This window comes from Aotus nancymaae, unplaced genomic scaffold (genome assembly GCF_030222135.1).
Source record: "Aotus nancymaae isolate 86718 unplaced genomic scaffold, 86718_ANA_hifiasm-v0.15.2.pri h1tg000019l, whole genome shotgun sequence".
In the NCBI taxonomy this organism is placed as follows: Eukaryota; Metazoa; Chordata; class Mammalia; order Primates; family Aotidae; genus Aotus; species Aotus nancymaae.
The window spans coordinates 31,244,590-31,258,057 of NW_026988431.1; the positions used below are offsets into that span (position 1 = coordinate 31,244,590).

Here is a 13,468-nt window from a genome sequence, read left to right on the forward strand (position 1 = left end):
AAGTCAGGAGCTCCAGACCAACCTGGCCAACGTGGTGAAAACCCTGTCTCTACTAAAAATACAAAAATTAGCTATGTGTGGTGGTGGAAACATGTAGTCCTGGCTACTGGGGAGGCTGAAGCTGGAGAATCAATTGAACGTGGGAAGCAGAGGTTGCAGTGACAGTGAGCCAAGATCATACCACTGCACTCCAGACTGGGTGGCAGAGCAAGGCTCCAACTTAAAAAAAAAAAAACTTTGCCATTCTGAGTGAAAACCACTTTTTTTTTTTTTTTTTGAGACGGAGTTTCACTCTCGTTACCCAGACTGGAGTGCAATGGCGCGATCTCGGCTCACCGCAACCTCCGCCTCCTGGGTTCAGGCAATTCTCCTGTCTCAGCCTCCTGAGTAGCTGGGATTACAGGCACGCGCCACCATGCCCAGCTAATTTTTTTTTTTTTTGTATTTTTAGTAGAGACGGGGTTTCACCATGTTGACCAGGATGGTCTCGATCTCTTGACCTCGTGATCCACCCGCCTCGTGAAAACCACTTTAATGAGGAAAAGCCATGTAAAGCTCATCATACCTTATAGACCTCAAATTTTCTTAACCTAATACCATTTGTAATTCTCCCACCAGCCCCAGGGAAAGCTTGATACAGAACATTTTCAACAAATTCTGACACGGACTTACGCTGTAAAGAACAGAAAGAATGTTTTCTGCTGTACAGTGTTGTCTCCTTCAGTGCAGTTCAATTGTTCACAGCCTCCATTTAGCAACTGAAGGTTTTGCCATATTGATTTCTACCCAAACATTGAAACTTTAATCAGGTAACTCACTTTTGCTTTATTTCAGCTTTGAAGATTATGAAACAGAAGAAGCTGCCTCACCCTCTGAATTTGGAAACAAAGGCAATAAAATATTAAGTGCAAGCCTTCCAGAGAAATGTGGAAAACTTCATTCAGTGGATGAAGAATAGCTGCCAGTGTCTGCAGTGAAAAGATGTGTATTTTAAATGTTTCTTTCTTCTGAAGAGACGTTCTCGTTTGCATACTGCTTTTTAAAGACTTTGATTTCTCCAAGTGTGTATCTGTACTAGGAACTTTGTTTTTAAGCAATAGGTCTGGATACACATTTAACTTAGGAGACTCCTCCAATTTGCCTCAAACCTCTTACAGAGCTTTTCCTCAGAAGTGGTACCATCGCCTTCCAAAGTCAGCACTCTACACCCTTGAATGTACCAAGGATCTCCTGGGGACAGTGCCAAGCACAGTTCTCTGCACAGAAGCTGACTGAAGTTGCCTCTGTGTTGGCTGGCATCCGTGAGTCCCCTCCAGGCTCCTATGGAGCCTAGAAGAAACCTTCACTTGCAGAAAACTTGAGTCAAAAAATTCTGGAACTTGAAATAGTAGTAAGGGCCTCCAGAATTGACTTAGCCCTAGTAATAAAAGCACTGCCAAAACATCTCAGAGACTTCTTTTAATTATATGTGTACTGGAGTTCAAAGATCTTGAACTTACCTGGCTTAATGTAATTTCACGGTTACTGCCAAACCACTAGTCACTTTACATCCTCAGGTATCGTAACCACTGGGCCTTCCATCGTTGCTGGCAAGCTCTGGTAACCTCCCTGTCCTAACTGTGGATCTTACATAAAATCTGAAGAAAAAAACTTCTTAAATGAAGACAAGTACAGAATTTGACTCATACTTCTTGGAAAAAGCCCTTTTAACTATTTTTTCAATGAATTACTGAATGATGTATTTAATCTCCAAATTATGTGATACTGTTTTCACTCAGAAGGCCTGCTTGAAGACATAAAGGAATAATTATACATTAAAATTCTTACTAGAATTTTCTCCCAGAATTAGACTAGCTAATCATAAAGGCCTATCTTAAACGTTACTCCTTACTTCATGTTGGAAAAACTAGTACTCCAGATATTTCATCCACTTCCTTACCAAGGAAATGGAAAATAGTGATACACCCATAAAAGCAAGCTATTATATTTACTGTAGTTGTAGATGTATTCACTGCAGAATCCTAAATTTTTCAGCAGGCCACAGTCCAGCCAAATCCTATGATATCCTTGAAGAGAAGCTGTTAAAAAGGATACTTCTGATATAAGTAAAACCTCCAAGCAACTTAATATCCATCTGTCAGTCATCAACTTTTCCCCTAAATTTTTTTTTAACTAGTTCTGAAAGTGTCAAAAATTGGTTCCCTCCTTGCTGGCATAAAGGCCAAGCAGTGAAATAAACCTTGGGTTTGGGTTATGGTAGGCAAAAAGCAAGATAATTTAGGAAATACATTATGAACTAGTACAGTAAGAGTTAATCCTAGGAATCCTGCCTGCCAATCTCCTGTTTCTTGTCACTTTAACTTCATGATTAGAACTAATCTTCCATTTAACTGTTACAGAAAGCAGTAACTATTCCAACTATTTAATAGTTCATACAAAAAAATTAAAAGCTTAGAAATGACAATTTTTAGGAAATACAATATTCAATAACATAAACACATTGATAAATTATTAGGATTAAGATTATTTATGTGATAAATGAAATTTCCTCCCAATCCCATCCAGCCTTTACCAGGGAAGAAAAACGATTATTTCAGATAGAAATACCAAAAAAAAAAAAAAAAAAAAAATACTTTTCTTAGAAGCCAGATATGGTTTAAATGTTTTATTATCCATAATGATCTAAACCACTAATCAGATTCACCAAAAAGTAAAAATAAAATTCAGTTTTACAATATACATTTTTTTAACTATTTGGCTTTACTTTTTTACCTTGGGTCTCCTTACTGAAGTCCTCTTGCTTTCAGTTTGATCAACATCTGGTTTTTGAAGTCTCTAATTACTGGCTGGGCATGGTGGCTCACGCCTGTGATCCCAGCACTTTGGGAGGCCAATGGAAAAGGATCACTTGAGCCCAGGAGTAAAGACCAGCCTAGGCAACATAGTGAAACTCTTGTCTCTACAGGAAAAAAAAAAAAACTTAGCTGGGCATGGTGGTGCACACCTGTAGTCCCAGCAACTTGGGAGGCTGAGGCAGGAGAATCACTTGAGCCCAGGACTTCGAGGCTGCAGTGAGCTATGATTATGCCACTGTACTCCAGCCTAGGCAACAAGAGCAAGACCCTACATATTTAAAAGTCTCTAATTATTATAAAAGTATAGTCATCAATACCATTCCATTTAAGATGGACTATTGTTAATAGTTTACCCACATTATCACATTTTCAGGAATTGTAAGAATGTGTTTTATTGTACTCCCTTCTCGGAGCTGAATGCAAGGAATGTGAATTGTGAGGGATTAAGGTAGAATATATTTGACTTTCTGGTAAAGATCATGGTAAATATAATCATTACTGCCAAACTGGAATTTTCAAGTTACAATATCCCAGGCCCCTTGATAAAAGCTGAGGGTTATCATGACCTTAATGCTAATTCAATGAGAAATGAGTTTAATAGCGTAACATTACCAAGGTAATCAAACTAATAACAAAGTTCCATATATCTTCCCTGCATCTTACCTATGTCACTGTGTACCATTCAAAGTGTTTGTAAAACTCTAGATTGATCAAATGAGATTTGCTCAGCTTTTTGATGTGTTTGGAGACGGCTGCATGACTTTTGTTTTTGTTTTTCCCTTTTAGCAAAACTAAATAAAGTTGTCAAATATGAATCATGTTCATTAAGGTAATTACTACACACTTGTGCATTTAATCTCATTTGCACCTCATTTTTATGTCTGCAAGACTAACACTGTAAACAAGCTTGAATGTCAGAGAATAACTCTGAGTCCATGTGAAAACTATAAAGAAAGTTCTTTGTAGTAATACTGAGAAATGATTTCTTCCAGGCATAGGGAAGAGGACTAGGGTTTGGGAATGAGGTGGAATTCACAGGAGTCAAGACAGACTTTAGCCTCATCTATAATGCATTATTTTAAAAGAATGTGTAACTGAGTGTTTTGGGTTACCTAAATTTTGTTTGAGAGACAAGGTCTCACTATGTTGCCCAGGCTGGACTCAAAATTCTGGGCATAAGTGACCCTCCCGCCTCAGCCTCCTATGTAGCTGGGATTACAGGCACACACCACTGTACCCAGCTTTTAATTTTAAAAAAAGTACAAAATACCATCCAAGTATTAGATTCAGTTCAAATATTACACTTTGAACTTAGTATTTTCTAAAGCATTTATATTTGTTATCTCTGATATGGTTAGGAACAATTTAATTTTCATCTGACTGCCATAAAACTTTTACTCTTCTTCAACAAGGTCACTATGGAATTGTTTTAACTTAGCATTCAATGAAATAAATGAAATTATTTATCCCCAGGACCATACTACACCTCCTCATGGAAATGCACACTTAAAAAGGCTAACCAAAAAGATAAAATTGTCAGCTCTAAAACTATTAGCTAAGGTAAAAAGATCATTTCATCATTTATGTTAATAACAAGGACTCAACAATTCAGGATGTGTCATATTAAATGCTGCTGTTCTTTGGTGGTTTCAAATCCTGATGAAGTAAGTCCGGTTACTTCAGTAATAATCTCTCAATCATCCCTCGTTAGCCATTTGTCAGCATTCCTAAATAACTTGTAATATAAAGAAAAACAATACAAAAATCAAGGCACTGTAATTACTCTTCCCCAGATGTATATAATACAGACCATTCAGAGCATGCTATCCCAAACTCCTCAGTATGCTACAACATAGAATTAGAAAACTATCATTTATTGATAGATTTAAGGTGTAATACAGGTTTCCAAAAATGTGGCAGTGAGAATACCAGCATAAAAAAGAGAAACTTGTGCTAAAAACAACCTGAATTCATCATTGGCAATATTACATAACAATCAAAGCCCTCACATACTAATGATTTCCACTTTGTCTATATTGCCAACCTCCCATGCATAAAAAAAAAAAAAAAAAAAAACCACAAGATTATCAAACTTGGGAAGCAATAAAGTACTCTATGAGTTTTAAGATCGTAATATTAGAAAGTTTGGTCGATTTGCAAAATATATCCTCATCATCCATGTGTACAATTTCATTTCTAATCATTTTTGCAGTGATCATTAGTGAAAAAAGAACAAATTTACAACTTTATATAGCAGGGCATCTGGGTTCAACACAAAACTGTTACAAACTTTAGGTAAATACATGTTTCATAAGACACTGCTAACATTTAAAGGAATTAAATAAAATTCCAAATCTTGGAAAGCAAATAAAGACAAGACAACTAAGAAGCATTTTCCACCATTTACTCTTGTTATCAAAAATAGTTCAACTCTTCTTGCAAAACAAAAACAAAATAGTACATACTGGACACATACATCACATTTTTCTTCCTATGGCTTTAGCCCACCCCCACCCCACCAAAAGAGACCAAAAACAAAAAACAAACAAAAAAAAAAACCCAACGACAACAACAAAAACATCTCTACCTGACCACATTCACAGAAAATGACACCAGGATACACTACAAAACAGAAGGAGGTGTCATCTGCTCTTGTGTCCAAAGGTTTCTTCTCCATGTCTTGTACTAGGCGAGTAACCATCATTGAACATGCTGTGTGCCAAATCAAAACATAACTTCAACATATGTCAGATCTTACTAGAGATGGTGAACGTAGTAGAAATTGGAAATGTTCCAGCAGTATTTTTCTTTAAATAAGCACTGTCAAAGCTGCAGCTCTTCTTTTAAATCATTATTTCATTACACCTAGTCAGTCCTTGTTTTATTTGGGCTGTGCTCTTTCAAGCAACTGACTAGATTTCCCTTCAACAGAATGTTTGTGACTCACTTGTCTTCCCCATAAAAATTAACGGGAAGAAGTGCATTTAAACTGAAACATACTTTGTGCTTTACATGCAAAAGAGCATTCTAAAGAAAATCCTCCTAGCTTCAACCTACCTAAATGCACAGGCTTCATAAAAAGGCATGTTTATTAGGCCTCTACAAAGAAGCCTTCATAATGAACAGCATCCAAAAAAAAGGAGCATATTCAAAATAAAGACTGTGGCAAATAAACTATTAGCAAAAACAAATATCAAAGTGGCGGCCAGTGGCAATAAGTACAATACATAAATCTGGGTAAGTCTGGGGGCATTATTCTGAAATTATTTTAAGTAAATCCCAATTACTAAATAAAATATTTTTATAATTTTTAAAAAACTCTGTCACATACTATATAGTCTAAATTCAATTACCTTCAGAATAAAACTACTCTCCTTCATTTCATTTATCCAATTAGAACACTGCTCAAAGTGAAGGAGGGATTTAGAATTTTTTTCCCCTAGAAATGAATGAGAAACAGCTAAACATTTGTAGTCTGACAGAGTTTCAGTTTACCTTTTTAAAAGATTTCTTAAACATTCTAATGAGGGGGGAATTTTTTTTCATAATACTGCTGATTTAAGAACTGCTACATACACCAGTAGCCAATTTTCATGATCAGAAATGGTATGATGTCAGCACAAAGGTTGAACTGGACACATCAGCTTTCCAACAGTAGAAACATCAATGCCATGTGAAGGCAGCACTGAATTTCCTGAACTAATGGCTACTTTTCCACAAAAAAATTAGCACAATCTTTATGGACTGACTAGATACCACTTCCTTACATTTAATCATAAACTTTGATTATGCACAAAGCATGACCATAAACAATGAGGTTAATGTTATTTTCCTTGCCAAAGTTCATTTTGTATAAATCAGTTGCATCAGCTTTGTTCTCAAACTATAAGGTTCTGTAAGAACTAAGGACATATAGTTGTAGGGTTACTCCTCCATTATCTGCAAACTATTTCCCCGACACTAACACATATAACTTAGCAATGAAAACACTTGATACAAGTGATCTATATGCAGGAGCTCCGGCAAGTTAAACCAACAGAACCATAGCTGCCGTAAAACTGTAGCTATTTCCCTACCAGGAGTAGGTTTAAGACCCACTGATTTAACAGTCGAATCTCATGTCTATAGCTTCATCCAAACTTTTATCATCATGTGTACTGGCAGCTAAAAACGTCGTTACTGGGGACCCTGTGACATTTATTACACTGGTGCTGGTACTAGCGTTACGCACAGCAATGCTAGTCACATTAATGCCCAAAGTGAGCCTGGTCTGCTCCAAGGCCTTTTCTGGCACAGCAAATGCCTCCAGCTTCTTCTCCCCATTGGCCATATAGGAGTTTTGGCAGCCACGACATATACAATCTAAGCAGGCTTTGCGGTTAGAGTAGCAAGGGCAGCGTTGGCCTCGGCATGTAAGAACACTTGGATTTTGAGTAGCACGCCCACATTTACACCCTTTCTTTTCCTGGGGTTTTTTGTACACAGTCTTGGTAGGACTTCCTGGCATAAAATGATGACTAGGAATCTTTTCCTTTACTCCTTTGTCTTTTTTAAGAATACCTGGCTTGGTTTTAGAGTGAGATTTCTTGGATCCATGTTCATGACTCTTTTTCATGCTTTTAGTAGATAAAAGTACAGTTTTGCTGATTTTAGGCGTTGTGCCTCCATTAGGAACAGATGCTATAGGTTGAAGAGAAATTTTGCTCTCCCGTTTCACTGTCACAGGAGCAGATGCCCCCAGTGTTGGGCCTCGGATAATGGTAGAAATTGGAAGTGGCTGAACTTTCTCACTGTCGCTCTCTGATCTGGATCGTTTTCTATTCAATTTTGCTACCTTCGGAGTTGCTGCTGTACATGATAACCCATGAAGTGCAGGACTGGTGGACATAAAAACATTATGGCTAAGAGACTGGGAAGAAAGCTGCAGAAAAGGTCCATTGGATACAGTGGCTTCCAAGTTTGGCTGCAAATTAGGGCAACAAACTTCTGTATTTGAAACGGTTTCTAAGCTGCGGAGTACTTCCTCAACACTCAGTAACAGAGAGTCTCCAGGTTTTATATCTTCACTGAAACTGCAGATATCAATGCCTGTGGAACATAAGTCAGTGGCTACTGTGTCACAAACAGGTGGCAGGCTGTCAGATAGATCCTCAGTTTTAATGTCAACAGTGTTACATACATCAATCGTATTTGAATGTTCAGGTGAAGGAATATTTATACCAAATCTATCTATTGAAAGCCCATTATAAGTAGGCAAACCATTGATAACAGAACTGCCAATAGCAATGCTGAGGGTGCTTTCAGACATTGGAGATAAACTAGCTTGAGGATCGGTTGTGGGTTCTGAGGTTGAAGGTAAAGGGGAATGTGTCAAACACAAAGTAAAGGATGAATCTGAGGGTTTTTCTGTCTCCTCACAAAACAATGATCCATCATTAAGCAAAGCCAAAATATCAGAAGAACAGTCAACTGCTTCTATTATATCCCGTGCCAGTGTAGTCTGTGTTATATATTCACACAGTTTTTTGTAGCAGTTCACTAAGATGCTTAACTGCTTGTTTTCCTCAAACTGCTCATAGTCTTTGCACCAGCTACACGAAGGTTTCATCATCATTTTCTTGCCTTTACAAGTTTTGCAGACATAGTGTTGGCAGGTGGAGTTGGTGGGTGCAATAGGATCTTGTAGCAAATGTCCTAAGGGGGAGAAGGAGGAAAGCAAAGATTTTAGTAAAATAAATTTACCACTTCATAAACTGAAGTTTAGATGACATAAGTAATCTGTCAAAATTAAGACGAACTAAACTCACTAGACCAGATTAACAAAAAATATTATCTTAGAAGAAATGGAAGAATCCTCAATTAGCTCACTTCATTTCATGCCATATTCCCCATTCCTTTATCTCAAACTAAAATGATCCTTGATTCTGTGTGTCTCTCTCCAAGCAATATGTTCTGGTCTACCTTCTTATCCTCTTCCTCCAAAGTCCATAAAAAATAAAGTTGAAGAGGTGAAGATCAGACACCAAAAGCACAAACTAGGGTTAAAATCTTTTGGATAGCCAGGTGTGGTGACGTGTGGCTGTAATCCTAGCTACTCAGAAGGCTGAGGTGCAAGGATGGCTTGAGCCCTGGAGTTCGAGTCTACAGTGAACCATAATCCTGTCACTGCACTCCAGCCCAGGTGACAAAGCAAGACTCAGTCTCAAAAACAAACAAAAAAAATCTTTTGAACCTTAACGTAACACAACATGGTAAGGCTACAACATAGTGAACCTGATAGCCGAAGGATGCAGTGAGTCAAGATCGCGCCATTGAACTCCAAGCCTGGGCAACAAGAGTGAAACTCCGTCTCAAAAAAAATACATAAATAAATTTGAAAAAAGAAAGTGGCATCCATCTCAGGGAAACCTGGCTTTCAGAGATCACAGCATTCGGCCCCAGGAGGAGCCTGGAATTTGTCCTCAGTCTTCCCGGCTTGTGCTGCCCACGGGGATACAGGACAGTAAGGAGCGAACTGCTGCCTGAACCTGCATGCTGGAGTCCTTTTATGCCTGCCCCTCCTCCTTCTACAGACAGAACTGTGAGCACGATGGGAGCAAAGAGAACTGAGGGTCTGCACCCCATGGCACCTGGCTGCCGAAGAAGTGTTCCATGTCTAAATGCTGGTGTGACCACTTCCACTGCTTTCCTCAGGCATTTCTACCTGGCTGTGATGGCCCTGTGATGGATGAGCACCTCATGTCTACCGAGACTCCAGAACTACCACTGTCTGCATGTACCACTTTTATGCTTTAAAATAATGAATACTTTTCCATAATGATCTCTAACACTTCCTTACTGTACCAACTACTTCTTACTTCTTTGCTCTGCCCTCCTCCAAAAAAACTGCTTTTTTCAAAGTCAGCCATACCTCCATTGTGCCCAAGTCCAGTACTTCTTTATACATGTAATTCTACCAAGGTCTTCTTAATATGTTAAACAACTGAATTACATCTTCAGACTACTAAAGATTAATCCTAATGTGGAACTTAGGATACAGTTTTGAGTAGAGTTGATCAAAATCAATTAGTCTCTTTAAAAGGAAAAAAAGCCTCTTTAAGGAGAGGAACCAGAGTGCTAGTAAAGGAAGTCTGTCTGCATGTGGAAGGGAATGGGAAGCAAATGGGAGAGAGGGGCTGGAAAACATAAAATGGGTTACTTGACTGGTGATTAGGTAGGTGAAGAGAAGCAAGTTAAAAGGCTAAATGAAGGGCAAGTTTCCATCATCTATAGAAAGCTATGTAAGACAAGGACTTCCCCTTTTTTTCTAAAGGCAATGTAAAAAGAATGACGTCTCCTTAGAAAAAAAAAAAATTATGCCTCAATGTCCCCAACAAAATTGCTTAATAAATTAGGTTTTCTCCAAGCTATGCAATTCTTTTAACTGCTGAAGAGAAAATGTTCACAATATATTTAGTCATAAACTGAATAAAACTACATATTAAGCCCATTTCAAAAATATACTGTATATATGTGTATGTACAGTAAAAATATATGTGTGTGTGTACATGTATTTATATAAAGCAAGGGGTGTGTGTGTGTGTATTTATATAAAGCAAGGTCTCAAGTCAATAACCAAACCTTTCTTTCACCTTAATAGGAATCCCAAACTAAGCAGGTTAAAGCAGATAATAAAGATGATAGCAGGCTGGCTGCAGTGGCTCACACCAGTAATCCCAACACCTCAGGAGGCTGAGGTGGGCGGATCACCTAAGGTCAGGAGTTTGAGACCAGCTTGGCCAATATGGCAAAACTCCGTCTCTACCAAAAATAATAAAATTATCCAAGCATGGTGCACACCTGTAATTTCAGCTACTCAGCAGCTGAGGCAGAAAAACTGCCTGAACCTGGGAGGAGGAGGTTGCAGTGAGCCAAGATCGTGCCACTTCACTCCCGCCTGGGCAACAGAGCCAGACTCTGTCTCAAAAAAATAAAATTAGGCCAGGCGCGGTGGCTCACACCTATAATCCCAGCACTTTGGGAGGCCAAGGCAGGTGGATCAGGAGTTCAAGACCAGCCTGGCCAAGATGGTAAAACCCCATCTCTACTAAAAATACAAAAATTAGCCGGGCATGGTGGCAAGTGCCTGCAATCCCAGCTACTCGGGAGGCTGAGGCAGAAAACTGCTTGAACTCGGGAGGCAGAGGTTGCAGTGAGCCAAGATCATGTCACTGTACTCCAGCCTGGATGACAGAGCAGGATTGTCATAAATAAATAAATAAATAAATAAATAAATAAATAAACGGATTAGAGCAGAAACCAATAAAAGAGAAAGCAGAAAAACCTGAGAGAAAAGTAAATAACACCAAAAGTTGGTTGCTTTAAAAGATCAAAGAGTTTGCCAAATCCTAATTGCTAAGTAAAAAAGAAAACACAGATCACCAAAATCAGGAATGAAAGAGATCAGAGTATCACTAGTGCCCTACAAGATGTGAAGAATTAAGAAAGTCCTATGAACAAGTTTATGCCAACAATTTTAGACTACTTAGATGAAATGGACAAATTTCTTTAAAGACACAAATGACCGAAATTGACTGAAGAAAAGGTTTTAAAACTGAAGAGACCTGTAGTAAAAGTTTTAAATAGCTACTTAAGATTTTCCTCAAAAGAAGACTCCAGGGCTAAATGCCTTCACTGGTAAATTCTAACAAATAATTAAAAAGAAATACACCCAAACACAGAGGAGGAGAAAACACTTCCCAACTCATATTTAAAGGCCAAACTACTCTGAAAATAAGGCCACCAGACAAAAGAAAATACAAACCAAAATCTCCCATAAACATAACAAAATCCATTAACAAAACATTCAAGAGAATCTCACAACATACAATACAATACCTATTCTCTCTCTCTCTCACACACACACACAAACACACACACGCACACATTAACAAACTAGAAATACAACTTTAACTTGATGGTGGTGGGCATCAAAAAAAAACTAACAGTTTTTCTTAAAGATAAAACACAATGCTTTCCTTCCAAAGATCAAGAACAAGGAAAGGATGCCTGCTTTTGCTACTTCTTTTCAAAGTAGTACCTGTTGTAGCTGGTGCAGTAAGGTTCAAAACAAAAAATTAAAGGCATCAAGACTAAAAAGAAACAGGTAAAACTGTTTTAGTAATGGATTACACAATTCTGCTTAGAGAAAAGCTCAAGAAATGCACACACAAAAACTACTAGAACCAATTAACAAATTTAGCAAGGTCATAGCAGAAACAATATATACAAAAGTCCACTGCATTTTCCATTTTATATGCTGGGAATTAACAAATTAATTTTTAAAAATTCCATTCACGGGCCGGGCGCGGTGGCTCACGCCTGTAATCCCAGCACTTTGGGAGGCCGAGGAGGGTGGATCACGAGGTCAAGAGATGGAGACCATCCTGGTCAACATGGTGAAACCCTGTCTCTACTAAAAATACAAAAAATTAGCTGGGCATGGTGGCGCGTGCCTGTAATCCCAGCTACTCAGGAGGCTGAGGCAGGAGAATTGCCTGAACCCAGGAGGCGGAGGTTGCGGTGAGCCGAGATCGCGCCATTGCACTCCGGCCTGGGTAACAAGAGCGAAACTCCGTCTCAAAAAAAAAAAAAAAAATTCCATTCACAAGAGCATCAAGAATATACTTAAAATACTTAGAAAAACTTTAACAAAGACTTCTACAGTCAGTACTGCAAAACACAACTGAGAGAAATTAAAGAGTATCTAAATAGACATTTCATATTCACAGATTAGAAGATTATCAATATTGTCAGGATGGCAATTTTCCCTAAAATTGATCTATCTGTAAATCCAATGCAATCTTTAATCCCGGGCAGCGTTTTTTCTTAAAGAAATTGACAGGCTGGAAGGCCGGGCGCGGTGGCTCACGCCTATAATCCCAGCACTTTGGGAGGCCAAGGTGGGTGGATCACGAGGTCAAGAGATCGAGACCATCCTGGTCAAGATGGTGAAACCCAGTCTCTACTAAAAATACAAAAACAAATTAGCTGGGCATGGTGGCATGCGCCTGTAGTCCCAACTACTCGGAATGCTGAGGCTGAAGAATTGCTTGAACCCAGGAGGTGGAGGTTGCGGTGAGCCGAGATCACACTATTGCACTCCAGCCTAGGTAACGAGAGCGAAACGCTGACTCAAAAAAAAAAAAAAGAAAGAAAGAAATTGACAGACTGATTCTAAAATTCATATGGAATCACAGAGGACAGGCAAAACAACTCTGAAAAATAACAAAGTTACAGGACTTACACTACCAAATTCTGAATTTTACTATAAAGCCATAGTAATCAAGACAGCATGGTAATGGCAAAAGTACAGACATATAGATCAATGGAACAGAATTCAGAATCCAGAAACAAATTATTACATTTATGGTCAACCAATCTGTTGGGTACCCACATGATCCAATGGGGGAAAGGAGAGTATTTTCAACATATCATATGAAATAATTTGATATCCAAACACCAAAAGGAAAAAAAAACTTACACCTGTACCTCACAACATATACAAAAATCCCAGCTACTCAGGAGGCTGAGGCAGAAAACTGCTTGAACACGAGAGACAGAGGGTTCAAGCA

The 13,468-nt window shown here is 38.5% G+C and overlaps 2 protein-coding genes across 7 annotated transcripts in view; one reads left to right on the forward strand and one right to left on the reverse strand.

The window, feature by feature from the left end:
• Nucleotides 1–6,467, forward strand: part of PPP2R3A (protein phosphatase 2 regulatory subunit B''alpha) — a 196,234-nt gene extending 189,767 nt beyond the window's left edge. For all 6 annotated transcript variants that reach the window (XM_064378719.1, XM_064378718.1, XM_064378717.1 and 3 more), the window contains one exon: nt 835–6,467. In XM_064378719.1, the coding sequence (XP_064234789.1) occupies nt 835–958 (124 nt within the window). In that variant the 3' untranslated portion in view covers nt 959–6,467. The remainder of the gene's footprint in view (nt 1–834) is intronic.
• The window catches only part of MSL2 (MSL complex subunit 2), a 46,479-nt gene continuing 37,719 nt past the window's right edge, over nt 4,709–13,468 (reverse strand). Inside the window, exon 2 of the mRNA XM_021666637.2 lies at nt 4,709–8,549. Coding sequence (XP_021522312.2) covers nt 6,958–8,549 — 1,592 coding nt within the window. The 3' untranslated portion in view covers nt 4,709–6,957. The remainder of the gene's footprint in view (nt 8,550–13,468) is intronic.